The 21,504-nt window shown below is 37.6% G+C and overlaps 1 protein-coding gene across 1 annotated transcript in view; it reads left to right on the top strand.

The window, feature by feature from the left end:
• Positions 1-21,504, top strand: part of NBEAL1 (neurobeachin like 1) — a 188,425-nt gene that overhangs the window by 21,260 nt on the left and 145,661 nt on the right. The window contains exons 4-6 of the mRNA XM_032637277.1: positions 3,832-3,993; positions 15,721-15,802; positions 16,369-16,496. Of these exons, the coding sequence (XP_032493168.1) occupies positions 3,832-3,993; positions 15,721-15,802; positions 16,369-16,496 (372 nt within the window). The remainder of the gene's footprint in view (positions 1-3,831; positions 3,994-15,720; positions 15,803-16,368; positions 16,497-21,504) is intronic.

Below are 21,504 nucleotides of genomic sequence, written 5' to 3'. Positions count from 1 at the left end.
TAAAACTTATTATACTTCTTTTCCTAGCTTTAGAGAAGGGCCTTAGAAAACATCTTGGAGGAGGTTAAGTTTTCAGATTTTTAAAAACTAGGTTTGAAAATCTTAAAATGAGGAAAAAATAAACATCTTGGAAGAGGTTAAGTTTTAGGATTTTTTAAACCTAGGTTTGAAAATCATAAAATGAGGGAAACATTAGCATCTTATGGAAATGTATAAGTGAAATTACAAATATTTTCTCCCATTCCTCTGCCTACATCTGTTTCTGCAATCTCACTGTTCCCAGGCCCACTTCCCAGATAAAGTTCATATTGTATCTCATGTCACCTTGTGGACCTAGGTAAGAGAGGTTAGGTTTGCTGTGGTTAAAAGCTGGAGAAATGAGGACATACTTTTAGCCGCAAAAGCAACTCCATTTATAGAGATGTGTTGAGAGAAGAGGAGAGAAATGGGTGGTGGTTGAGGATGAAAAAGTATCTGGTGAATTAAAAATCTTCAAGGACGAAAATATTTGCAGTTTGGGGGTGGAGGTAAGCAGTGAGAGTTTAGACACAGGTGAGTTGAATCTGGAGAATCCCATAGGAGCCAGATCATGAAGTGCCACAAATGCATTACTAATGGACTTTGACTTTTTGTTATGGAAGATACAAGGCTCTACTAAAGAATTTTCTGTATAAGAGTATCATGGGACTTCCCTGGTGGCACAGTGGTTACGAATCCGCCTGCCAATGCAGGGGACATGGGTTTGAGCCCTGGTCCGGGAAGATCCCACATGCTGTGGAGCAACTAAGCCTTTGTGCCACAACTACTGAGCCTGTGCTCTAGAGCTCGCGAGCCACAACTACTGAGCCCACATGCCACAACTACTGAAGTCCACGCGCCTAGAGCCTGTGCTCTGCAACAAGAGAAGCCACCGCAATGAGAAGCCCGCGCACTGCAACCAAGAGTAGCCCCCGCTTGCCGCGACTAGAGAAAGCCTGAGCGCAGCAGCAAAGACCCAACATAGCCAAAAATAAATAAATAAAATAAATAAATTTATTAAAAAAAAAAGAGAATCATGATCAAGTTTGTTTTTTAAAAGTCACTTTGGTGGCATTATGGAGGTTGGATTGGAAAGGGTTGAGACTGAAGGCAAGAAGCCCAGTTAAGGGGTAATTGTAATAATTCAGAGAAAAAAATCATTAGCGCTTTGGACCAAGGCAATGAACTTAAGAAACAATATGGTTATGCTCAGAAAGCACAAGTACTTTATTTATAAATACAGTTTCAGAGTTCTTCCCCATTAGATTATTTGTAACAGGTTTATAAAGGTTGAAAATCAGTATTAAATCTTGAACTCAAAATAAGATTATGTATTATTGATTTCTACTCATAAAAGAATATTCTTGTAGTTTATACTTAGGAGTGCTTTTATTTTAAAAATTTATGGCTCGTTTTAAATCATGAGCCTAAGGATCTTATGGAGTCAGGATTTTGGCCTTTGAATGCTTGGGGTTTTGTAAGATGCACTTGTTATCATCCATACATTATAAATGTCTCCTTCCTTGGGAGGTCATTTCTAAAAACACTATGTAGACTTATATTGCCACTATATTTAAAGTAAGATGAAGAATCTCAAGAGTGTTTTTTTACTTGTGATTTAGTTGGTTTATTTAAAATTACATTTCATATCTTTGTCTTTCAAACTGAACCATGAATTTAGATTTTGCTTGCAGTAAACTTTCAATTTTTCAAGTGAATATTATATGTAAGATCTGTAAAACTAGTCTAGTCACCTTAAAGATAAGAAACTCACAGATAATCCTCATTTAAAGTATACTGACTTCATAGAATTTCCAAGTTAGAGAATTCATAATAGAAGGCAAGGATTGCTTTTACCAGATTATAAGGCCTTGAAATTTAAGCTGGACTTTTTCCTACCTTAGAGAGAACAATTGGCAGCTGTTTACAATAGACATTGACTAGGCAAATTGAGGAGTGGAAAAGATTTCTGGAGTTAGGGAAATTTCAGCAAAAGGAGCTTAGAATTTTGGACAATAAAGTCCTAGAGGTGGGAAAATTCTTCTAAATTCTTAAATCCTCATCACATTAGGAACAAGGCCAAAAATTCCAACTTTGTCTATATGCCATGTCCTAAGTAAGCCCCAATTTTATAGTGAGAGTCAGCTAAAAAAAAAAAAAAAGATTGCTCTTTTAGAAGTTAATATTTTTTTCTGCCCAGTTAAATTAAAACGTGTGTAAATAGAAAATGGGACAATTAAGGACAAAAGGAACTAGTCTTTTAAATAACTAAAATTCAATATTGGGAAATCTAATGTCTTCTTGCTTGTTGATTTAACATATTTGGAAAAGTGCGGAGGAATAGTTTCACTTAGTCTTGAAAATCAGTTATATTTAAATATTTGTTTATTATTTTGAAGTTAACTCTGGTTTTTCTAATCACCTCTTTTTAGCTCTCTAAAAAAAATTAAATATAAAAATGAGTGTTTCTGATACCATCTATAAATAAGAGAGAATGAAAGAATCCAAAGCTGCAAGTGAAATGATGCCCAGACTAAAATGAAAGATGTATTTTTAGAACATGATTATATAGTATTAGGCAACCTTGGTAGTATGCTTTGTGACTTGTGTTTATTTTATAAAATGCTTTATTAATTTATGTTGTAGGGTGGTTCAGGAAGAGGCTAATAATATTTACATATGTGTTTATGTGACTACTGCTAAGATGCTTCAAATTTCTTTGTCTACAGTGAATGCCTTTTACTCAGTGTAAACATAGTACTAATACTTCATGTTAAGCATTATCTGAAGAAAAGACTATTATAAAATATAATTGCCATTTAATCATGGAACTCTTCACAGTGCTTCTTTGCTATTTGAGCATTTTTCTTAACAGAGATAGGGAAATAAGAATACAGTGGCTTATGAAAAGATTCTGAGGCTTTAGAGATAGTATATTTAAAATGCATTACATATTTAGAGTTCTTTACATACTTTAAAGCTGAAAATGCACATTGACTTTTCTGGTTTCAGAGCCCAGTGAAATAGGGTGGATATCTGATATTACAGTTTTATAGATTAGGGAACTTCAGAGATTAAATGAAGTGCTTCATGTTACAGAGGTGGAACTTAGTATGCAGGCTTCTGACTTTGAATCTAGGGGGTTTTAATGTGAGAGGCACATGCAAGGAGCCAGTTACATCTGGTATTGGCTTTTGCCCATAAAGAACCATATTGTCTTCTTACACAGAAACCACCTGTCACAAAATATTGATGTATTGCTTTAAAAGAGTCTTCTATTGATGCTCATGCTTGGGGTTCTACATTCACCTCTTTCTCCTTTCATTTTGCTAGTTATCTTCTCTCCCTCTTCTGATCAGATGGCTTAGGGACCCTGTAGGTAGGTGAATATTGTTTATTTAGTAAAGCAGTTAACAGATATTAAACTAGTTAGAGGTACTTCATTTTTATTTGCTAGTTACCGTTTCTTTTAGAAATGGTATAGACACATTGTATTTCTAAATAGTAGAAGGTGAACTAATCTTATATTTTAAATATTTTCTTTAACAATAGCACAATTGAAAATACTAAATAGCCTTTTTTTCTCTCTCTTTTCAGTAAGACTCCTCTGAAGTAAGACTAACCACTCTGCTCTAATAATCTTCTAAAATGTCACTCTCCATTTGGTGGTACCATGCAGAGAGGAAGGCACAGAATATCTGGACTAAAAGAGCTTCTTTAGGATTTGAGCTGAAAATGTAGTTACTTTAAAGTGCCACAGATTTTTGTCCTGTATTTAAACACTCTTCTTATTTTGTTCCCCTTATATTGTAGGGTAGATGATGTGCCTCCAGGAATATCTCTGCTTCCTGATAATATTCTGCAGGTTCTGAGGACCCAGCTTCTACAGTGTGTTCAGAAAATGGCAGATGGGTTAGAGGAAGAACAACAAGCCTTGTCAATTTTGCTTGTCAAGTTCTTCATTGTTCTTTGCAGGTATCTGGTACAAATAAACTAGTTATCTGTTTTAAATAATTATTAGCAAACTAATAATGCATTTATTGGTTATTAATGATGTTTGTTGTTCATATGGAGCTTTTAGGGATGAGTGCAGCTTTTGCAATAGGCTTGTGGTTTGTTATTATATTGGAAAGCCTTTTACTATATCTACTTAGAGAGATTCAGCCAGGATAAAAAATAATTGCTTTAGAGTAAAGACAATGACAGGAGTTTTTACTTAAGAATTTATTGCACTAGTATTTTCTATATGGTCCTCAGCAATAAACATGTACCTATACATTTTTATACTGTGCATTATCATTTATGAAATGTATTTTTCTAGTCTTTCATTTTATAATTTTACCAAAGAAAGTATAATTATTCCATAGCTTATATTTCCAGATTTATAGATGATTAGGTCTGTGGTACTTAAATTTTGGTGTGCATAAATGTCAACTGGGAAGCTTAATAGAAATACAGAGTTTGAGCCTTACTTATGGAAGTTCTGATCCAAAAGAGCTCAGGCATTTTGAATTTTCACACATTCCATTAATCTGCATATAAGAATTTGAGAACTGTTGGGTTAGGGGCATCACATGCCTCTTAAAATCTGTCTTCTTTTCTTGTTCTTAGAGGAAAAGCTTTCAGTCTTTTACCATTTAGTATGATATTTGCTGTGAAATTTTTATATATAGGTTTTATTATGTTGAGGTAGTTTCCTTCTGTTCCTAGTTTGCTGAGTGTTATCAGGAATGGTTGCTGAATTTTGTCAAATGCTTTTCTGCATTAATTGAGATGATCATCTGGGTTTTTTTCCCCTTTATTCTGTTAATATGACATATTACATTGATTAGCTTTCATATGTTTAACCATCCTTGCATTCCAGGAATAAATCCCACTTAGTCATAGTGTGTAATACTTTTAATATACTGTTGAATTCTCTTTGCTAGCATTTTGTTGAAGATCTTTGCATTAATGTTCATAAGGGATGTTGGCTTGTAGTTTTCATGTAGTCTCTTGTTTGGCTTTGGGATCAGGGTAATACTGGCCTCATATAATGAGTCAGAAAGTGTTCCTTCCTTTTCAGTTTTTTGGAAAAATTTGAGAAGGATTGACATTAGTTTTTCTTTAAATGTTTTGTAGACTTCATGAGTGAAAACATCAGGTCCAGGACTGCTTTTTTGGGAGAGTTTTGATTACTGATTCAGTTTCCTTACTAGTTGTAGGTCTATTCAGATTATTTATTTCATCATGGTTTAATCTTGGCAGATTTTGTGTTTCTAGGATTTGTCCATTTCATCTATGTTATTCAATTTGTTGTTGTACAGTTGTTCATAGTACTCTCTTAATAATCCTCTTTATTTCTGTAGTATCAGTAGTAATGTCCACACTTCATTTTTGATGTTAGTAATCTGATTCGTTTCTCTTTTTTTTAGTCTATCTAGCTAAAGGTTTGTCAATTTTGTTGATGTCTCCAAGGAACTAATTTTTGTTTTCATTGATTTTCTCTGTTTTTAAAAATTTATTTTTATCTCTGCTCTGATCTTTATCATTTCCTTCTTTCTACTAACTTTGGGTTTGGTTTGTTCTTCTTTGTCTGATTCCTTAAGTTTTAATGTTAGGTAGTTGGTTTCTTGTTCGTTTTTTTTAGTGTAAGCACTTATACCTATAAAATTCTCCCTTTGCACCACTTTCATTGCCTCCCATAAGTTTTGGTAAGTCATGTTTTCCTTTTCATTCATCTTAAGTATTTTCTAATTTCCCTTGTGGGTTTCTTCTTTGATCCATTGATTATTTTAAAGTATTTTTGTTGATTTACACAGTTTTGTGTATTTTTCAGTTTTCTTTATGTAACTGATTTTTAACTTCATCCTGCTGTGGTTAGAGAAGATACTTTGTATGATATCTGTCATTTTAAATCTGTTGAGACTTAATTTGTGGCCTAATATAGTGTCTATCCTGTAAAATGTCCCAAGTGCACTTGAGAAGAATGTTTGTTCTGTTGTTGTTGGGTAGAGTCACCTGTATATGTTTCTTAGAGCTATTAGATTTACTGTGTTAAGTCCTCTGTTGCTTTACTTACCTTCTATCTAGTTGTTTTATTCATTATTGTGGATGAGGTATTAAATTCTCCAGCTATTATGGAAGAACTATATGTTTCTCTCTTCAATTCTGTCAGTATTTGCTTCATATGTTTTGATGGTCTGTCATTAGATACGTAAATGTTCATAATTGTTATATCTTTTTGCTAGTGTAATACCTTTGTTATATGTAATATCATATATACTTTTATTACATTATATTGTACCTTTTATTTTATTTATTTTTAACATCTTTGAGTATTAATTGCTTTACAATGTTGCGTTACTTTCTGCTGTATAACAAAGTAAATCAGCTGTGTGCCTACGTATATCCCCATATCCCCTCCCTCTTACGTCTCCCTCCCACCCTCCTTATCCTACCCCTCTAGGTGGTCTCAAAGCACTGAGCTGATCTCCCTGTGCTAGGTAGCTGCTTCCCACTAGCTATCGATTTTACATTTGGTAGTGTATATATGTCAGTGTTACTGTCTCAATTCATCCCAGGTTACCCTTCCCCAACCTCGTGTCCTCAAGTCCATTCTCTATGTCTGTGTCTTAATTCCTGTCCTGCCCCTAGGCTCATCAGAACCATTTTTTTTTAGATTCCATATATATGTGTTAGCATACGGTATTTGTTTTTCTCTTTCTGACTTACTTTACTCTGTATGACAGACTCTAGGTCCATCCACCTCACTACAAATAACTCAATTTCATTTTTTTTATGGCTGACTAATATTGCATTGTTTATATGTGCCACATCTTCTTTATCCATTCATCTGTCGATGGACACTTAGGTTGCTACCATGTCCTGGCTATTATAAATAGTGCTACATTGAACATTGTGGTACATGACTCTTTTTGAATTATGGTTTTCTCAAGGTATATGCCCAGGAGTGGGATTGCTGGTAATATAGTAGTTCTATTTTTAGTTTTTTAAGGAACGGCCATACTGTTCTTCACAGTGGCAGTATCAATTTACATTCCCACCAACAGTGCAAGAGAAAGGTTTCCTTTCCTCCACACGCTCTCCAGCATTTGTTGTTTGTAGATTTTTTGATTTTGGCCATTCTGACTGGTGTGAGGTGATATCTCATTGTAGTTTTGATTTGCATTTCTCTAATGATTAGTGATGTTGAGCACCTTTTCATGTGTTTGTTAGCAATCTGTATATCTTCTTTGTGGAAATGTCTGTTTAGGTCTTCTGCCCATTTTTGGATTGGGTTGTTTTTTTAATATTGAGCTGCATGAGGTGCTTGTATATTTTGGAGATTTATCCTCTGTCATTTGCTTCGTTTGCAAATATTTTCTCCCATTCTGAGGGTTCTCTTTTTGTCTTGTTTATGGTTTCCTTTGCTGTGCAAAAGCTTTTAAGTTTCATTAGGTCCCATTTGTTTATTTTTGTTTTTATTTCCATTTCTCTATGAGGTGAGTCAAAAAGGATCTTGCTGTGATTTATGTCATAGAGTGTTCTGCCCATGTTTTCCTCTAAGAGTTCTATAATGTTTGGCCTTACATTTAGGTCTTTAATCCATTTTGCGGTGAGCGGGGGCCACTCTTCATCGTGATGTGTGGGCCTGTCACTGCCACGGCCTCTCTTGTTGCAGAGCACAGGTTCCAGATGCGTAGGCTCAGTAGTTGTGGCTCACGGGCCCAGTTGCTCCACGGCTTGTGGGATCTTCCCAGACCAGGGCTCGAACCCGTGTCCCCTGCATTGGCAGGCAGATTCTCAACCACTGTGCCACCAGGGAAGCCCTCCCTTTTTTTCTTGATGAGTCTGGCTTATGGTTTATCAATTTTGTTTATCTTCTCAAAGAACCAGCTTTTTGTTTTATAGATCTTTGCTATTGTTTCCTTCATTCCTTTTTCATTTATTTCTGATCTGATCTTTATGATTTCTTTCCTTCTGCTAACTTTGGGGTTTTCTCTTCTTTCTCTAATTGCTTTAGGTGTAAGTTTAGGTTGTTTATTTGAGATTTTTCTTGTTTCTTGAGGTAGGGTTGTATTGCTATAAACTTCCCTCTTAGAACTGCTGTTGCTGCATCCCATAGGTTTTGGGTCATCGTGTTTTCATTGTCATTTGTTTGTAGGTATTTTTTTGATTTCCTCTTTGATTTCTTCAGTGATCTCTTTGTTATTTAGTAGCATATTGTTTAACCTCCATGTGTTTGTATTTTTTACAGTTTTTTTCCTTTAATTGATATCTAGTCTCATAGCGTTGTGGTCAGAAAAGATACTTGATACAATTTCAGTTTTCTTAAATTTACCACGGCTTGATTTGTGACCCAAGATCTGGTCTATCCTGGAGGATATTCCATAAGCCCTTGAGAAGAAAGTGTATTCTGTTGTTTTTGGATGGAATGTCCTATAAATGTCAGTTAAGTCTGTCTCATTCAATGTGTCATTTAAAGCTTGTGTTTTCTTATTTATTTTCATTTTGGATGATCTGTCCATTGGTGAAAGTGGGGTGTTAAAGTCCCCTACTATTATTGTGTTACCACCGATTTCCCCTTTTATGGCTGTCAGCATTTGCCTATGTATTGAGGTGCTCCTATGTTGGGTGCATAAATATTTACAGTTGTTATGTCTTCTTCTTGGATTGATCCCTTGATCATTATGTAGTGTCCTTCTTTGTCTCTTCTAATAGTCTTTATTTTAAAGTCTGTTTTGTCTGATACGAGAATTGCTACTCCAGCTTTCTTCTGATTTCCATTTGCATGGAATATCTTTTTCCATCCCCTCACTTTCATTCTGTATGTGTCCCTTGGTCTGAAATGGGTGTCTTGTGGACAGCATATACACGGGTCTTGTTTTGGTATCCTTTCAGCTAGTCTACGTCTTTTGGTTGGAGCACTGAATCCATTTACACTTAAGGTAATTATCGATATGTATGTTCCTATGACCATTTCTTAATTGTTTTGGGTTTGTTATTGTAGGTCTTTTCATTCTCTTGTGTTTCCTGCCTAGAAAAGTTCCTTTAGCATTTGTTGTAAAGCTGGTTTGGTGGTTCTGAATTCTCTTAACCTTTGCTTATCTCTAAAGGTTTTAATTTCTCCATCAAATCTGAATGACATCCTTGCTGGGTAGAGTAATCTTGGTTGTAGGTTTTTTCCCTTTCATGACTTTAAATATGTCCTGCCATTCCCTTCTCTCTTGCCGAGTTTCTGCTAAAAGATCAGCTGTTAACCTTATGGGGATTCCCTTGTATGTTATTTGTTGCTTTTCCTGCTGCTTTTAGTATTTTTTCTTCATACTTAATTTTTGATAGTTTGATTAGTATGTGTTTCGGCATGTTTCTCTATGATTAATATGTGTTTTGGCATGTTTTTTTCCTGTATGGTACTCTGTGTGCTTCCTGGACTTGATTGACTATTTACTTTCCCATGTTAGGGAAGTTTTCAACTCTGATCTCTTCAAATATTTTCTCAGACCCATTCTTTTTCTCTTCTTCTTCTGGGACCCCTAAAATTCGAATGTTGGTGCGTTTAATGTTGCCCCAGAGGTCTCTGAGACTGTCCTCAATTCTTTTCATTCTTTTTTCTTTATTCTGCTCCCTGGCAGTTATTTTCACAATTTTATCTTCCAGCTCATTTATCTGTTCTTCTGCCTCAGTTATTCTGCTATTGATTCCTTCTAGAGTATTTTTAATTTCAGTAACTGTGTTGTTCATCACTGTTTGTTTGCTCTTTTGTTCTTCTAGATCCTTGTTAAATGTTTCTTGTATTTTCTCCATTCTGTTTCCGAGATTTTGGATCATCTTTACTATCATTACTCTGAATTCTTTTTCAGGTAGGTTGCCTATTTGGTCTTGTAGGTATTTACCTTGCTCCTTCATCTGTAACATATTTTTTTGTCGTTTCTTTTTTTTTCTTTTAATGGGTGGTGCTGTATTCCTGTCCTACTGGTTGTTTGGCCTGAGACATCCAGCACTGGAGTTTGTAGGCAGTTGGATAGAGCCGGGTCTTGGTGCTGAAATGAGGACCTCCCGGGGGCCTCACTCCAATGAATCTTCCCTGGGGTTTAAGGTTCTCGTTAGTCCAGCAATTTGAACTTGGAGCTCCCACCACAGGATCCCAGCTCCCGGCCTGGGAACCAAGATCCTGCAAGCTTCGTTGTGTGGTAAAAAAAAAAAAAAAAAAAAAAAAAAAGGAAGAAGAAAAGGAGCAGTGCAATATGCAAGAATATAGAACAAAATAAAATTAGGAAGATAAAAAATATATTAGGAAAAATAAAACTATAATTGAAACAACTCCAACGGGGTAAAATAAAACCACAACAGTAAAAAGAAAAATAAAAAAGCGGGGGGGAACAAGCCAAAAGGAGAGAATGTTAACAAAGTATAAAGAATAAAATAAAACTAGAAAAATAAAAGGTTTTTTAGGAAAAATAAAAATATAAAAGAATCGACAACAATGAATCAACAAGGTAAAATAGAACCCCAGTCTAAAGGAGGAAAAAAGAAAATGAAAGAAGAAACCTTGGCTCTAGGGGGCAAAGTTTAGGCAGGGGTGGAATTTACGCAGGGGCTGGGTTTAGGGTGGGGCGGGACCTAGTCAGGTGGGGGGATGAGTTTTGAGCGTGGGGCAACTCCTAAGCTTAGGACCCATGCAGCTAGAAACGCCCTGGGGATGGGGCCTTGACAGGGTGATGTTCAAGCATAGGGTGGGCCCTCTGCTTAGGACCTGTGTGGAAGTGGAGAGGCAGCACATGGGAAAGAGGGCCTCTGGAGTGTGGAGTTAGGGAGTTTGGAGGTAGGGCCCTGAGTGAGGGTGTGTGGGTGGGTTTAGGCCCAGTGCATTGGAGGGGGTCTCAGAGGGGGTTCTCTGAGTGTACAGGTAGGGCCCTGGGTTGGGGTGTAGGGGCGGAGCTTGGGTTCTGCGTGGCAGGAGAGAGGCTCTGAGGGCAGAGGATTAGGCCTGGGGCCTAACAGGCTTCCTGGTACCTAAGTGGACAGGGAAGGCACAGACTGCATTCCCTTCCATTCCTTCATGTCCCCTTCCCCACCATCTCCCCCAGGGTCTCCCCCATTGCTGCTGGACCCCTAACCGTGGGTGGGTCCCACTGGGTGTAGGAACTCCTCCCCTCTCCCATCCACCCCTCAGGGGTGCCAGTCCCGGAGGTCCAGCCTTCACTTTTACTCCCCCTTCGGACCCGCACAGCTGGAGGGGGCCTTGGTGGACAGAGGATCAGGCCTGGGATCTCAGCAGGTTCCTGGGGGCCCAAGTGGGCAGGAGAAACCTGGCCATGCTCCCTTTTGATCCTCTGCTCTCCCAATGGTTCCCCAATTTCCCCCTTCGGGTGTGAGATCCCTTCGCCTCCCCCAGCTGCCCCTCAGGGGCATCAGGCCCATCCCGCCTCCACTTCTCCTCTCCCATCACTCCCCCCAAGCCCCACATCCTACCCGCTCACTAGGGGTTCCTCCCATCCCTTTAGGTGTCTGTGGTCCCCCGCCGGTGCCCTAGTTGTGTGTAGATGCGAATTCCGCGTCCTCCTAGTATGCCATCTTGACTCTGCCCCCTGTACCTTTTAAAATATATGATGTCCTTCTTTGTCCCGTGTAACCTATTTTGTCTGATATTTGTATGTCAGCCTCTGCTCTCTTTGAGTTACTCTTTGCATGGAATATCTTTCCCTCTGCTTTCAGTTTCAACCTGTTTGTGTCCTTGGACATCAGGTAGACAGTATATAGTTGGATCCTGAGTTTGTATCCATTCTGCCAATCTCTTTTCTTTTTTTGTCTTTTTTTTTTTAAATATCGTGATTGGAGTATAATTGCTTTACAATGTTGTGTTAGTTTCTGCTGTACAACACAGTGAGTCACCTATATGCATACATATATCTCCATATCCCATCCCTTTTGAGCCTTCCTCCCACCCTACCTATCCCACCCCTCTAGCTCTTCACAAAAAACCGAGCTGATCTCCCTGTGCTACGTAGCTGCTTCCCACTAGCTATCTGTTTTACATTTGGTAGTGTATATATGTCAGTGCTACTCTGTCACTATGTCCCAGTCTCCACTTCCTGCCCTGTGTCCTCAAGTCCATTTTCAACATCTGCTTCTTTATTCCTGCCCTACCACTCATTCATCAGCACCATTCAGTCTCGTGTGTTTTGAATGGAAACTTTAATCCATTTACATTGAAAGTAATTACTCCTAAGGAGGAATTTACTTCTTTTACTGTTCTATTTGTTTTCTTTTATGCCTTAAAACAGAAGGTTTTTTTTTTTTTAAATTTATTTATTTTTTGGCTGTTTTGGGTCTTTGTTGCTGCGCATGGGCTTTCTCTAGTTGTGGCGAGCGGGGGCTGCGCTTCGTAGCAGTGCGTGGGCTTCTCATTGTGGTGATTTAAATTCTTTTATCATATTCTTTTTTTTATAATGAGCATTTCATTATTTATTTATTTATTTTGTAATATTTGTTTATTTATTTATTTGGCTCTACCGGGTCTTAGTTGCAGCATGCAGGATCTTTTAGTTGCAGCATGCGGGTTCTAGTTCCCTGACCAGGGATTGAACCCGGGCCCCCTGCATTGGGAGTGTGGAGTCTTAGCCACTGGACCACCAGGGATGTCCCCTTTATCATACTCTTTTGTATACATTCTGTAGATATTTTCTTTGTGGCTACCATTGGTGTTACATTTAACATTCTAAAGTTATAACATTCTAATTTGAATTTATAACACTTTAATATCAATAACATACAAAAACTCTGCTCTTTTATGGCTCTGTCCCTACTCCTTTTGGTTGCTGATGTCACCAAATTACATTTACACAATGTTTGCCCCCAAACATAAGCTAATAGTTATTTTAGATGCATTAGTCTCAAATTATGTATAAAACAAGATTTGGAATTACAAACCAAAGTTACAGTAATGCTAGTTTTTACCTGAACAATTTTTTTTCTTTAAATATAATCTCTTAAATTATATAAAAACAAAGAATACAGTTACAAATCACTGTTTCAATAATACTAGCTTTTATAATTGCCCATTTATTTACCTTCATTGAGATCTTAGTTTTCCATGCAGCTTTGAGTTGCTGGATAGTGTCCTTACCTCTCATCCTGCAGGACAGTGTTTAGCATTTTTCTGTAGGGTAGATCGAGTGATCACAGACTCCATTACCTTTTGTTTCCTGGGAATGTCTTTATTTCTCCCTCACTTTTTAAGGATAGTTTGCCAGATACAGGATTGTTGGTTGACAGCTGTTTTTCTTTTAGCACTTTCAGTGTATCCTCTCACTATCTTCTGGCCTAAGTTTCTTAGTAGAAATCTGCTGATAATTGTATTGAAGATCCCTTATATGTGATGATTTGCTTCTCCCTATTTTCAAGATAGTCTCTTTGTCTTTTGAAAGTTTGATTATAATGTGTGTCTCAGTTTGGGTGTCTTTGAGTTCACCTTATCTGGAGTTCGTTGAGCTTCTTGGCTGTTCATATTCATGTCCTTCATCACATTTGGGAAATTATCAGCGATAATTTCTTTAAGTATTCTCTCTTTCCCTTTTTCTTTCTCGTCTTTTTCTTAGACTCAATCTTTTTTCTTTGTGTTGTTCAGACTTGATAATTTCCATTGTGCTATCTTCAAGTTCACTGATTCTTTCCTCTGCCAGCTCAGATCTACCATTGAATTCCTCTAGTGAATTTTTCATTATAGTGATTATAGTTCCAGAATTTCTTTCTGGTTTCTTTTTAGTTTTTTTTTTAATCTCCTTACTGATATTTCCATTTTGTTTACCCATTAATTTCTTGACTTTCTCCGCATCTTCCTTTAGTATTGATACTTTGAGCATCTTGAAGACAGTTATTTTGAAGTCTTTGTCTAATATATCTTTTTCAGGGACTTTCTGTTGATCTCTGTTTTTTTTTTTTTGACTGGGCCATATTCCCCTATTTCTTTGTATGCCTTCTGATTTTTGTTTTTAATTGAATACTGGACATTTGAATCTAAGAATGTGGTAACTCTGAAAATCAGATTTACCCCCTTTCCCAGGGTTTGCTGCTTTTTGTTGTTATTTTTGTTTATTTGTTTTATTTTTTGATCATTGCAGATTGTCTCTGTGCTGAGGATCAACCTGAGTTGTAAACATAAGGTCTGCTCAGATCTACTCTGACCCTTTCCCTCAGCATGTGTGGTCACTCTCTAATTTTCCCCATTTATGCTGTTATTTTTGAATGTCCTAGTCTTTAACATCTGGCTCCCAAAAGGGGAAAAAACAAAAAGATGGAGGGGGAAAGGGAAATGGCCTTTAAGTCCCCTGGAAATTACTTCAGCCAGAGGGGGAGGGGCTTGTAACAAGTGGTGAGGATGTGCAATATCAGTGCCTGCCTGCCTCTTTGTCTGCACCTCTATAATCAGAAGGTGCAATCAGTGATCAGAGCACGATCTCCAATATGTTGAGGACAGGGTCCTTTTTGCCCATGTTGGTTTCTTCAAGCTGTTAGCAAGCTGCTCCTGGACCATGTGCACAGCTGCTTACCATATGTCTGGGAGTGGCAGATTGATAGGTGCTACTGTGCTAATAGCTGAAATTGAGCAGAATTTAGGACATTAATTGCAATTTATCATCCAGATTTTCCCATAGAAGTTGCCAGCCTTGAACAGAGACTCAAGGGTTCAAAATAGTTACATCAAACTGATTTTGACAGTGTAACTGTTTTCTAGGTTGGGAGACAGATTCCTGGTTCTTCCCACTTGGCTATTTTCCCAGAATCCTCCACAGGGGCTTTGAATTTTACCTCTGCCTTTACTCTTTGCTTTCTCAAAGATGTCATGCCATTCTGACTTCTTACACTAAGTTCATTAATTTAGTTAATTTTTCCTGTTCCTTTAGCATTTATTGGATTTTAAGATATAAAGTATTTTTCAAGGTCACAATGTCTCAGAACACAATAGAGTTTTTTGTCTTAACAGAATTTTTTTTAGTATGCCAAGAAAAAGACTGGTGATATTAGTAAGAGTACATGTTAGCATTTTACGTGTCATACCTCAGTCTTATTAAAAATGGAATAAAAATGAGAGCCATATTTTAATTAAACACCAGGCACTTGTTGACACACTGCTTTAAACAAGGCATGCACTATGCCCTCTTGGAGTATGTATAGATGCCCACCCTTCTCTCAAGGCTTTTTAATATAGATGAGGAGATATATTATGAGTCTAAAAGGGGAACTATAATTTCAGAAAGCAAGATGATAACTATAAAACTGCACCACATAAGTTATAAAGGCAACAATATGTACAAAAAACCAAGCTAAAAAAGTACATAGGAAAATAACAACAAACCTGGAAAGAAATAATCCAAAATGTATATAGTTGCTAACGTTGGGGTTGTAAGAATATTAGTGACTTTTTCTTTTCTATTTCTACTTTGTGATATTTTCCAATTTTTTATAATAAACAAATGCTAATTGGCATGTCTTTCTTAAATGTTCTCTGCTTATAGTAGTTAAATGGTGCTTGAGGTGTGTTTTGCATTCTCAGTGGGAAAGCAGCTATATAACCATATTGATTTTAAGTTTTAATGACTGTTATTTGTATTTCATTTGCCAACATGTGTTCCGAAAACCAACCTGAATTCATGAGCATACATTTTCTCATTATTCATATGTAATAAATATATGGCTATTCTTTTTTTTTCCTCACAGAAATCTATCTAATGTAGAAGAAATTGGGACTTGCTCGTATATCAATCATGTTATCACTATGACAACACTCTATATTCAACAAGTAGGTGTGAATTAATATATTCCTTTTTGTTGTTTTACTGAGAGTAACTAGTTTTTATTTTTTAAAATATCATAGTAAAGTTAAATGTTTTCAGAGGAGGTAATAATTGAGAAGATCATTAAAATTATCAGTGGGTACTTATATATTTCAGGCATCTTATGCAATTATCTGAAAGTAGACAAGCAATTATTAATACATTTTGTTATTTTAATTTAAAAGTTGAAGTGTTTTATAAATGGCTATTTTAAATGACACAGTTTGCCATTTTATGTATTTATTATTTATTCATCAAATAACCCTCTTATTGAAAGCATCATCTTTTTTGGAAAGATGTTTGTCTATCCATTTGAAATCCTTCCTAGGAAATATTTAAAATTTGAGAGGTTATATCCAACCCATATGATTAACTGACCCTTTACACACTCAAATGGAACTTAGGCTTATTTGAATAAAAATGAGTTATTATTATTAGACGAATGAAACATGTAGTCTTTTAATGATGTTGGTCAGTATGTTATACAGCTTAACGTTTTTAAGTACATATAATTTTATGTTTAAATTCTCAGTTAAAAAGCAAAAAAAAAGAGAAGGAATTGGCAGATCAGACATCTATCGAAGAATTTGTGATCCATGCATTGGCATTTTGTGAAAGTTTATATGACCCATATCGGAATTGGAGGCATAGAATTTCAGGGTATGTCTTATAAATCATAATGTTCATTTAAAACCTAAATATCATAATATATACAATTCTTCAAAACAGGTCTCATTCTCTATGGAAGCATTTGGTAAGATGTGTCTAAGACCCCATCCTTATCTCTGAGGTAGAGAACTACATTGGAGGTAATGAGTTAGTGATGAACGCCACTTCTAGATAATAAATTTACCCTGAACTTTTATTCTGTAATGCAATTGAATGCTAACAATCTGATGGTAAAATCTCAGAGCACAGTAGCATCAAGTAGAGTGTACATATTTTTCAAGGAACTTTATCTTTTTTTAAAGCATATTTCATGATTTGAAAAAGAATTTTAACAGTATTTTGTGTTTTTATTTTTAATTGTGGAGCTTGTGTCGGTCAGAAACCAGTGTTTAAAAAGAGAGGCTATAATACAAGGAGATTGTTAAATAGGTATTAGAGAACTCAAAAAACAAAAGGGGGACACTGATGTAATACAGAGATAGTAACTTCAGGAAGCAGCTACTTCCCTGGTTCTGTGGGAACAAAGGGAAGAGATTAGAGTTATCAGAAACTAGAAGTTTTGGAGAAGAGGTCCTGCAGTGCCTGGTCTGAGGCTTCTGAGGATAGAGTCCTAAGCCAGTGCTGCTATCACTGAGCAGCTGTGAAGAGGCTGGTTCTGGTATTGCCAAAAATAAGCTGAAGAAAGAAACCAACTGTGAGTGCCATAGTTAAGAACTGTTGGCCAGTAAAAAAATAAGGAATAAGGCATCAGTCCCCCTTTCACTCTTTCAGCTTTCCAGGCTCTGTTTAGTACCCACTATTGATGAACCCAAGAGTGAGGTAGCTGGAGAAAAGGAAATACAGTTTGTAGAATGACTGTTCCAGCATCACAAAGCAGGTGGAATGTAAGATGATGGATTTGTAGCTTAGTGACAATGGCATAATTACCAGTACACAGCTCAAAGGGAAGAGTTTAAAAACTCATGTATCTTTCTTACCTGTGGGCAAAGAATAGGAAGAGTTGTGTTATCACCTACAATCAGATCTCTTTTTTAGGTCTCCCTAATCTGCTGTACTTTAAATCTCAGGATTTTTTCATTTTCAGTGTAACCTGACCCACTTATAAACAATTCCTACTTCCTGCAACATTTCGTTACTAGAATGTTTGATTTTTTTTATAGGCTTTTCAGGATATTTAGGGTAGGATACCCTCACTTTGAATAGCCACCATTAGATAATGGTGAAGGATTGGTAACTGAGAGAACATGTATGTAGACTATGGGGTAATACTTTATATGTTCTATATAGTAAGATTTTATTGAAATAACACATCCTTTAGGTAAAGCAAGAAGTGTCTAATAGAATTAATAGGAACAAATACTCCAGCTATTAAATATAACAATTCTATCTGCTTATTTATACATTTGCTTTCCTTTATGTGTTGAAAGTTGTAGTCTTTTTTTTTTTTTGTGGTACGCAGGCCTCTCACTGTTGTGGCCTCTCCAGTTGCGGAGCACAGGCTCCGGATGCGCAGGCTCAGCGGCCACGGCTCACGGGCCCAGCCGCTCTGTGGCATGTGGGATCTTCCCAGACCGGGGCACGAAGCCGCGTCTCCTGCATTGGCAGGCAGACTCTCAACCACTGCGCCACCAGGGAAGCCCGAAAGTTGTAGTCTTTAGTCAGGGTTCTCCACAGAAACAAAACTAGCAGGCCGTGTGTGTGTGTGTATGTGTGTGTGAAGCACTTCATTGTAAGCGATTGCCTCACATGATTATAGAGGCTGGCGAGTCCAAATCTGCGATGTGGCCTGGCAGCCTTGCCACCCAGGGAAGCCAGTGGTGCAGTTAGAGTTCGAAGGCTATAGAACCAGTGTTCCAGTTCCAGTCCTAGTTCAAAAGCAGTCAGGCTGGAGACCAGAACTGATGGTGCAGATGAAGTCAGAGGGCAGTCTTCTGGAGAATTCCCCCTTGCTTGGAGATGCCAGTCTTTTTGTTCCGCTCAGGCTTTCAACTAATTAGTTGAGGCACTTTCTGGAGGGCAGTTCCGTTACCCAGTGTTCACCAATTTAAGTGTTAATCTCATCCCAAAGCACCCCCCAAGTTGACACATGAAATTAACCATCACATCGTTCTAATACTTTTCTTGATTGTTTATTAATGGGAAGGTACTAGTGACCTTCTGATTACTTCCTTTTCTATTGAACTTTAATATGTCTCTTTTTCCAGTGAGAAAGTGCTTTGCATTTTTCTTGGCAAAGATTTATCCATCAGGATAAGCTGCAGTAACAAACAAGGGGTTAGAATAACAAAGGTTTACTTCTTGTTCCTGTTCTCTGTCTACCATGGTTGGCAGGGAGCCTCTACTCATCATAGTCACTCAAGATCCTAAACTGACAGAACAGCAAGCATCTAAGGCTGTGCTAGTTACCATGTGAAAGAGAAAAGAAAGCTCTGAAATGTCTCACATTGGCAGTTTTAATGCTCTTGTCTGGTCATGACATATGACATGTTTCACTTTCATTCAGAACTCGTTGGCCAAGACTAGTTACATGCTCCCATCTACCACAGTGAGACCAGAAGAAGAAGGGAGACCAAGGTGGAAGTTAGTTCTACCCTGTGACTAAAAGGAGTAGACATGGAAATAGTTGGCAGACAGCACTGTCACTGCCTTTTCCCTCTGCCTATGTACTGCTCATAACTCTCTAAAGATTCAAAGAGAGGAGTACATAATAGTGCTCCATTTGTAGCCTTTCTACGCATTTAGCACTTTGGTTCTCAACTAATCAATGTTCCCCCAATTTTGACATTTATGCCAAGATTTCTTAAGGAAATTATATCTCTTCCTCCCACTATTGCTACTTCCCCATCCCCCACCTTAGCCTTGTCAGCAATGGCAAATCTAAGGTAACTTTTTAAAGTTTTGAAACAGTGACAAAGAATTTTTATTTATAGACAGGAAGACATATAGAAGGAGGAACATAAGGAGAGGAGTCTGGAAATGACAGAAGAGGCTTTTAGAGGAATCCTTAAGAGCAAAATGAATTTAAAGGTGGGAGAAAGAGAAGATATGAAAAGGTAGACCCGAGAACAAATTAAAACAGATTAAATAAAATTAGTAATTGAAAACAAAAACAAGTTTTGTTTTTAAATTTATTTTATTTATTTTATTTCTGGCTGTGTTGGGTCTTTGTTGCTGCACGCAGGCTTTCTCTAGTTGCTGAGAGCCGGGGCTACTCTTTTTTTTTTTTTTTTTTGCGGTACGCGGGCCTGTCACTGTTGTGGCCTCTCCCGTTGGGGAGCACAGGCTCCGGATGCGCAGGCTCAGCGGCCATGGCTCATGGGCCCAGTCGCTCCGCGGCATGTGGGATCTTCCCGGACCGGGGCACGAACCCGTGTCGCCTACATCGGCAGGCGGACTCTCAACCATTGCGCCACCAGGGAAGCCCGGGGGCTACTATTTGCTGCGGTGCACGGGCTTCTCATTGCGGTGGCTTCTCTTGTTGCAGAGCACGGGCTCTAGGCACGCGGGCTTCAGTAGTTGAGTAGTTGTGGCGCACGGGCTCAGTTGCTCCGCGGCATATGGGATCTAACCGGACCAGGGCTCGAACCCGTGTCGCCTGCATTGGCAGGCGGATTCTTAACCACTCCGCCACCAGGAAAGCCCCCCAAAACAAGTTTTGAGAGCCAAAAACAAGAAGACATTTAAACATTATAACATGATATAGAAAGAGTTATAGTGTAAGATGACAACAAGAAGGAGAACTAAGAGTAGATGATCAGTGGTGGCATTTCATGAGTGCAGTATATATACCAGAAATTGTGCTGGAAGCTGTCCAGGTATTATTTTTAATAGGCATAACAGTTTTGCCAGGAATAATATGAACTACTTCTGAGGTAAATGGTAAAAGCAGAGAGTGAGACTTTGTTTTCTTTGACTTTGATAGAAAAATGAAACATAGTGGAGATAAATCATGTAATTAGGAGAAATCTGTATAGCTCATGGAAGACCTGTACAGGGGAACTATAACAATAACTTAGACTTTATATATTAATATGATTCTGAAGTTAAATGGAAATTTGGAATGTATATATTTTCTTATTGTTTGTGCTTACCAATACAGCTAAAACAGATTAGAACAGATTTAATTAAAATTAACATAATTCCAAATACAAAGCCATTTAAAATTATATTTCTTATTTGATGAAATATATGGATGTTTTTCGTATCTTCATGTGTAATTTGATTTAATTAATAGATTTGATTAATCTGTTAGCCCAATTTTGATTTTATTTGTAGAATCCATCATATTTAGAAAGATTTCTCCAAATGGAACTAAAATAGGGAAAGAAATCTTTCCTGAAAATGACTTATTCATTCAAGCATTTATTTAAAAATATATTTATTGGGACTTCCCTGGTGATCCAGTGGTTAAGACTCCACGCTTCCATTGCAGGGGACATGGGTTCGATCCCTGGTCAGGGAACTAAGATCCCGCATGCCTCATGGCAGCCAAAAAACAAAAACAAACAATATATTTATTGACTTCCTACTTTGTGCCTAGTGTAAGTTCAGTAGGACTCATTGTCTGCCCACAGACTAAAATAGTTTTTTTAAAAAACATTATTTCACCTTTTTTTTTGGCTGTGTTGGGTCGGCACGTGGGATCTTCATTGAGGCATGCGGCATCTTTCGTTTCGGCACGCAGGCTTCTCTTTAGTTGTGGCGTGCAGGCTCCAGGGTGTGAGGGCTCTGTAGTTGTGGTGTTGGGTTCCAGAGTGTGTGGGCTCTGTGGTTTGTGGCACATGGGCTCTAGTTGAGGCATGCAAGCTCAGTAGTTGTGGTGCACGGGCTTAGTTGCCCTGTGGCATGTGGGATCTTAGTTCCCTGACCAGAGATTGAACCTGCGTCCCCTGTGTTATAAGGCAGATTCTTTACCACTGGACCACCAGGGAAGTCCTGAGAAAAATAATTTACATTAAGTTTTGTCTTCGGGCTCCTACTGGCCAAATCTGGGACAATA

Source organism: Phocoena sinus, chromosome 7 (genome assembly GCF_008692025.1).
Source record: "Phocoena sinus isolate mPhoSin1 chromosome 7, mPhoSin1.pri, whole genome shotgun sequence".
Taxonomy (NCBI): domain Eukaryota; kingdom Metazoa; phylum Chordata; class Mammalia; order Artiodactyla; family Phocoenidae; genus Phocoena; species Phocoena sinus.
The sequence above is the reverse complement of the archived record's forward strand: the minus strand, read 5'-3'. Positions and strand labels throughout refer to the sequence as shown.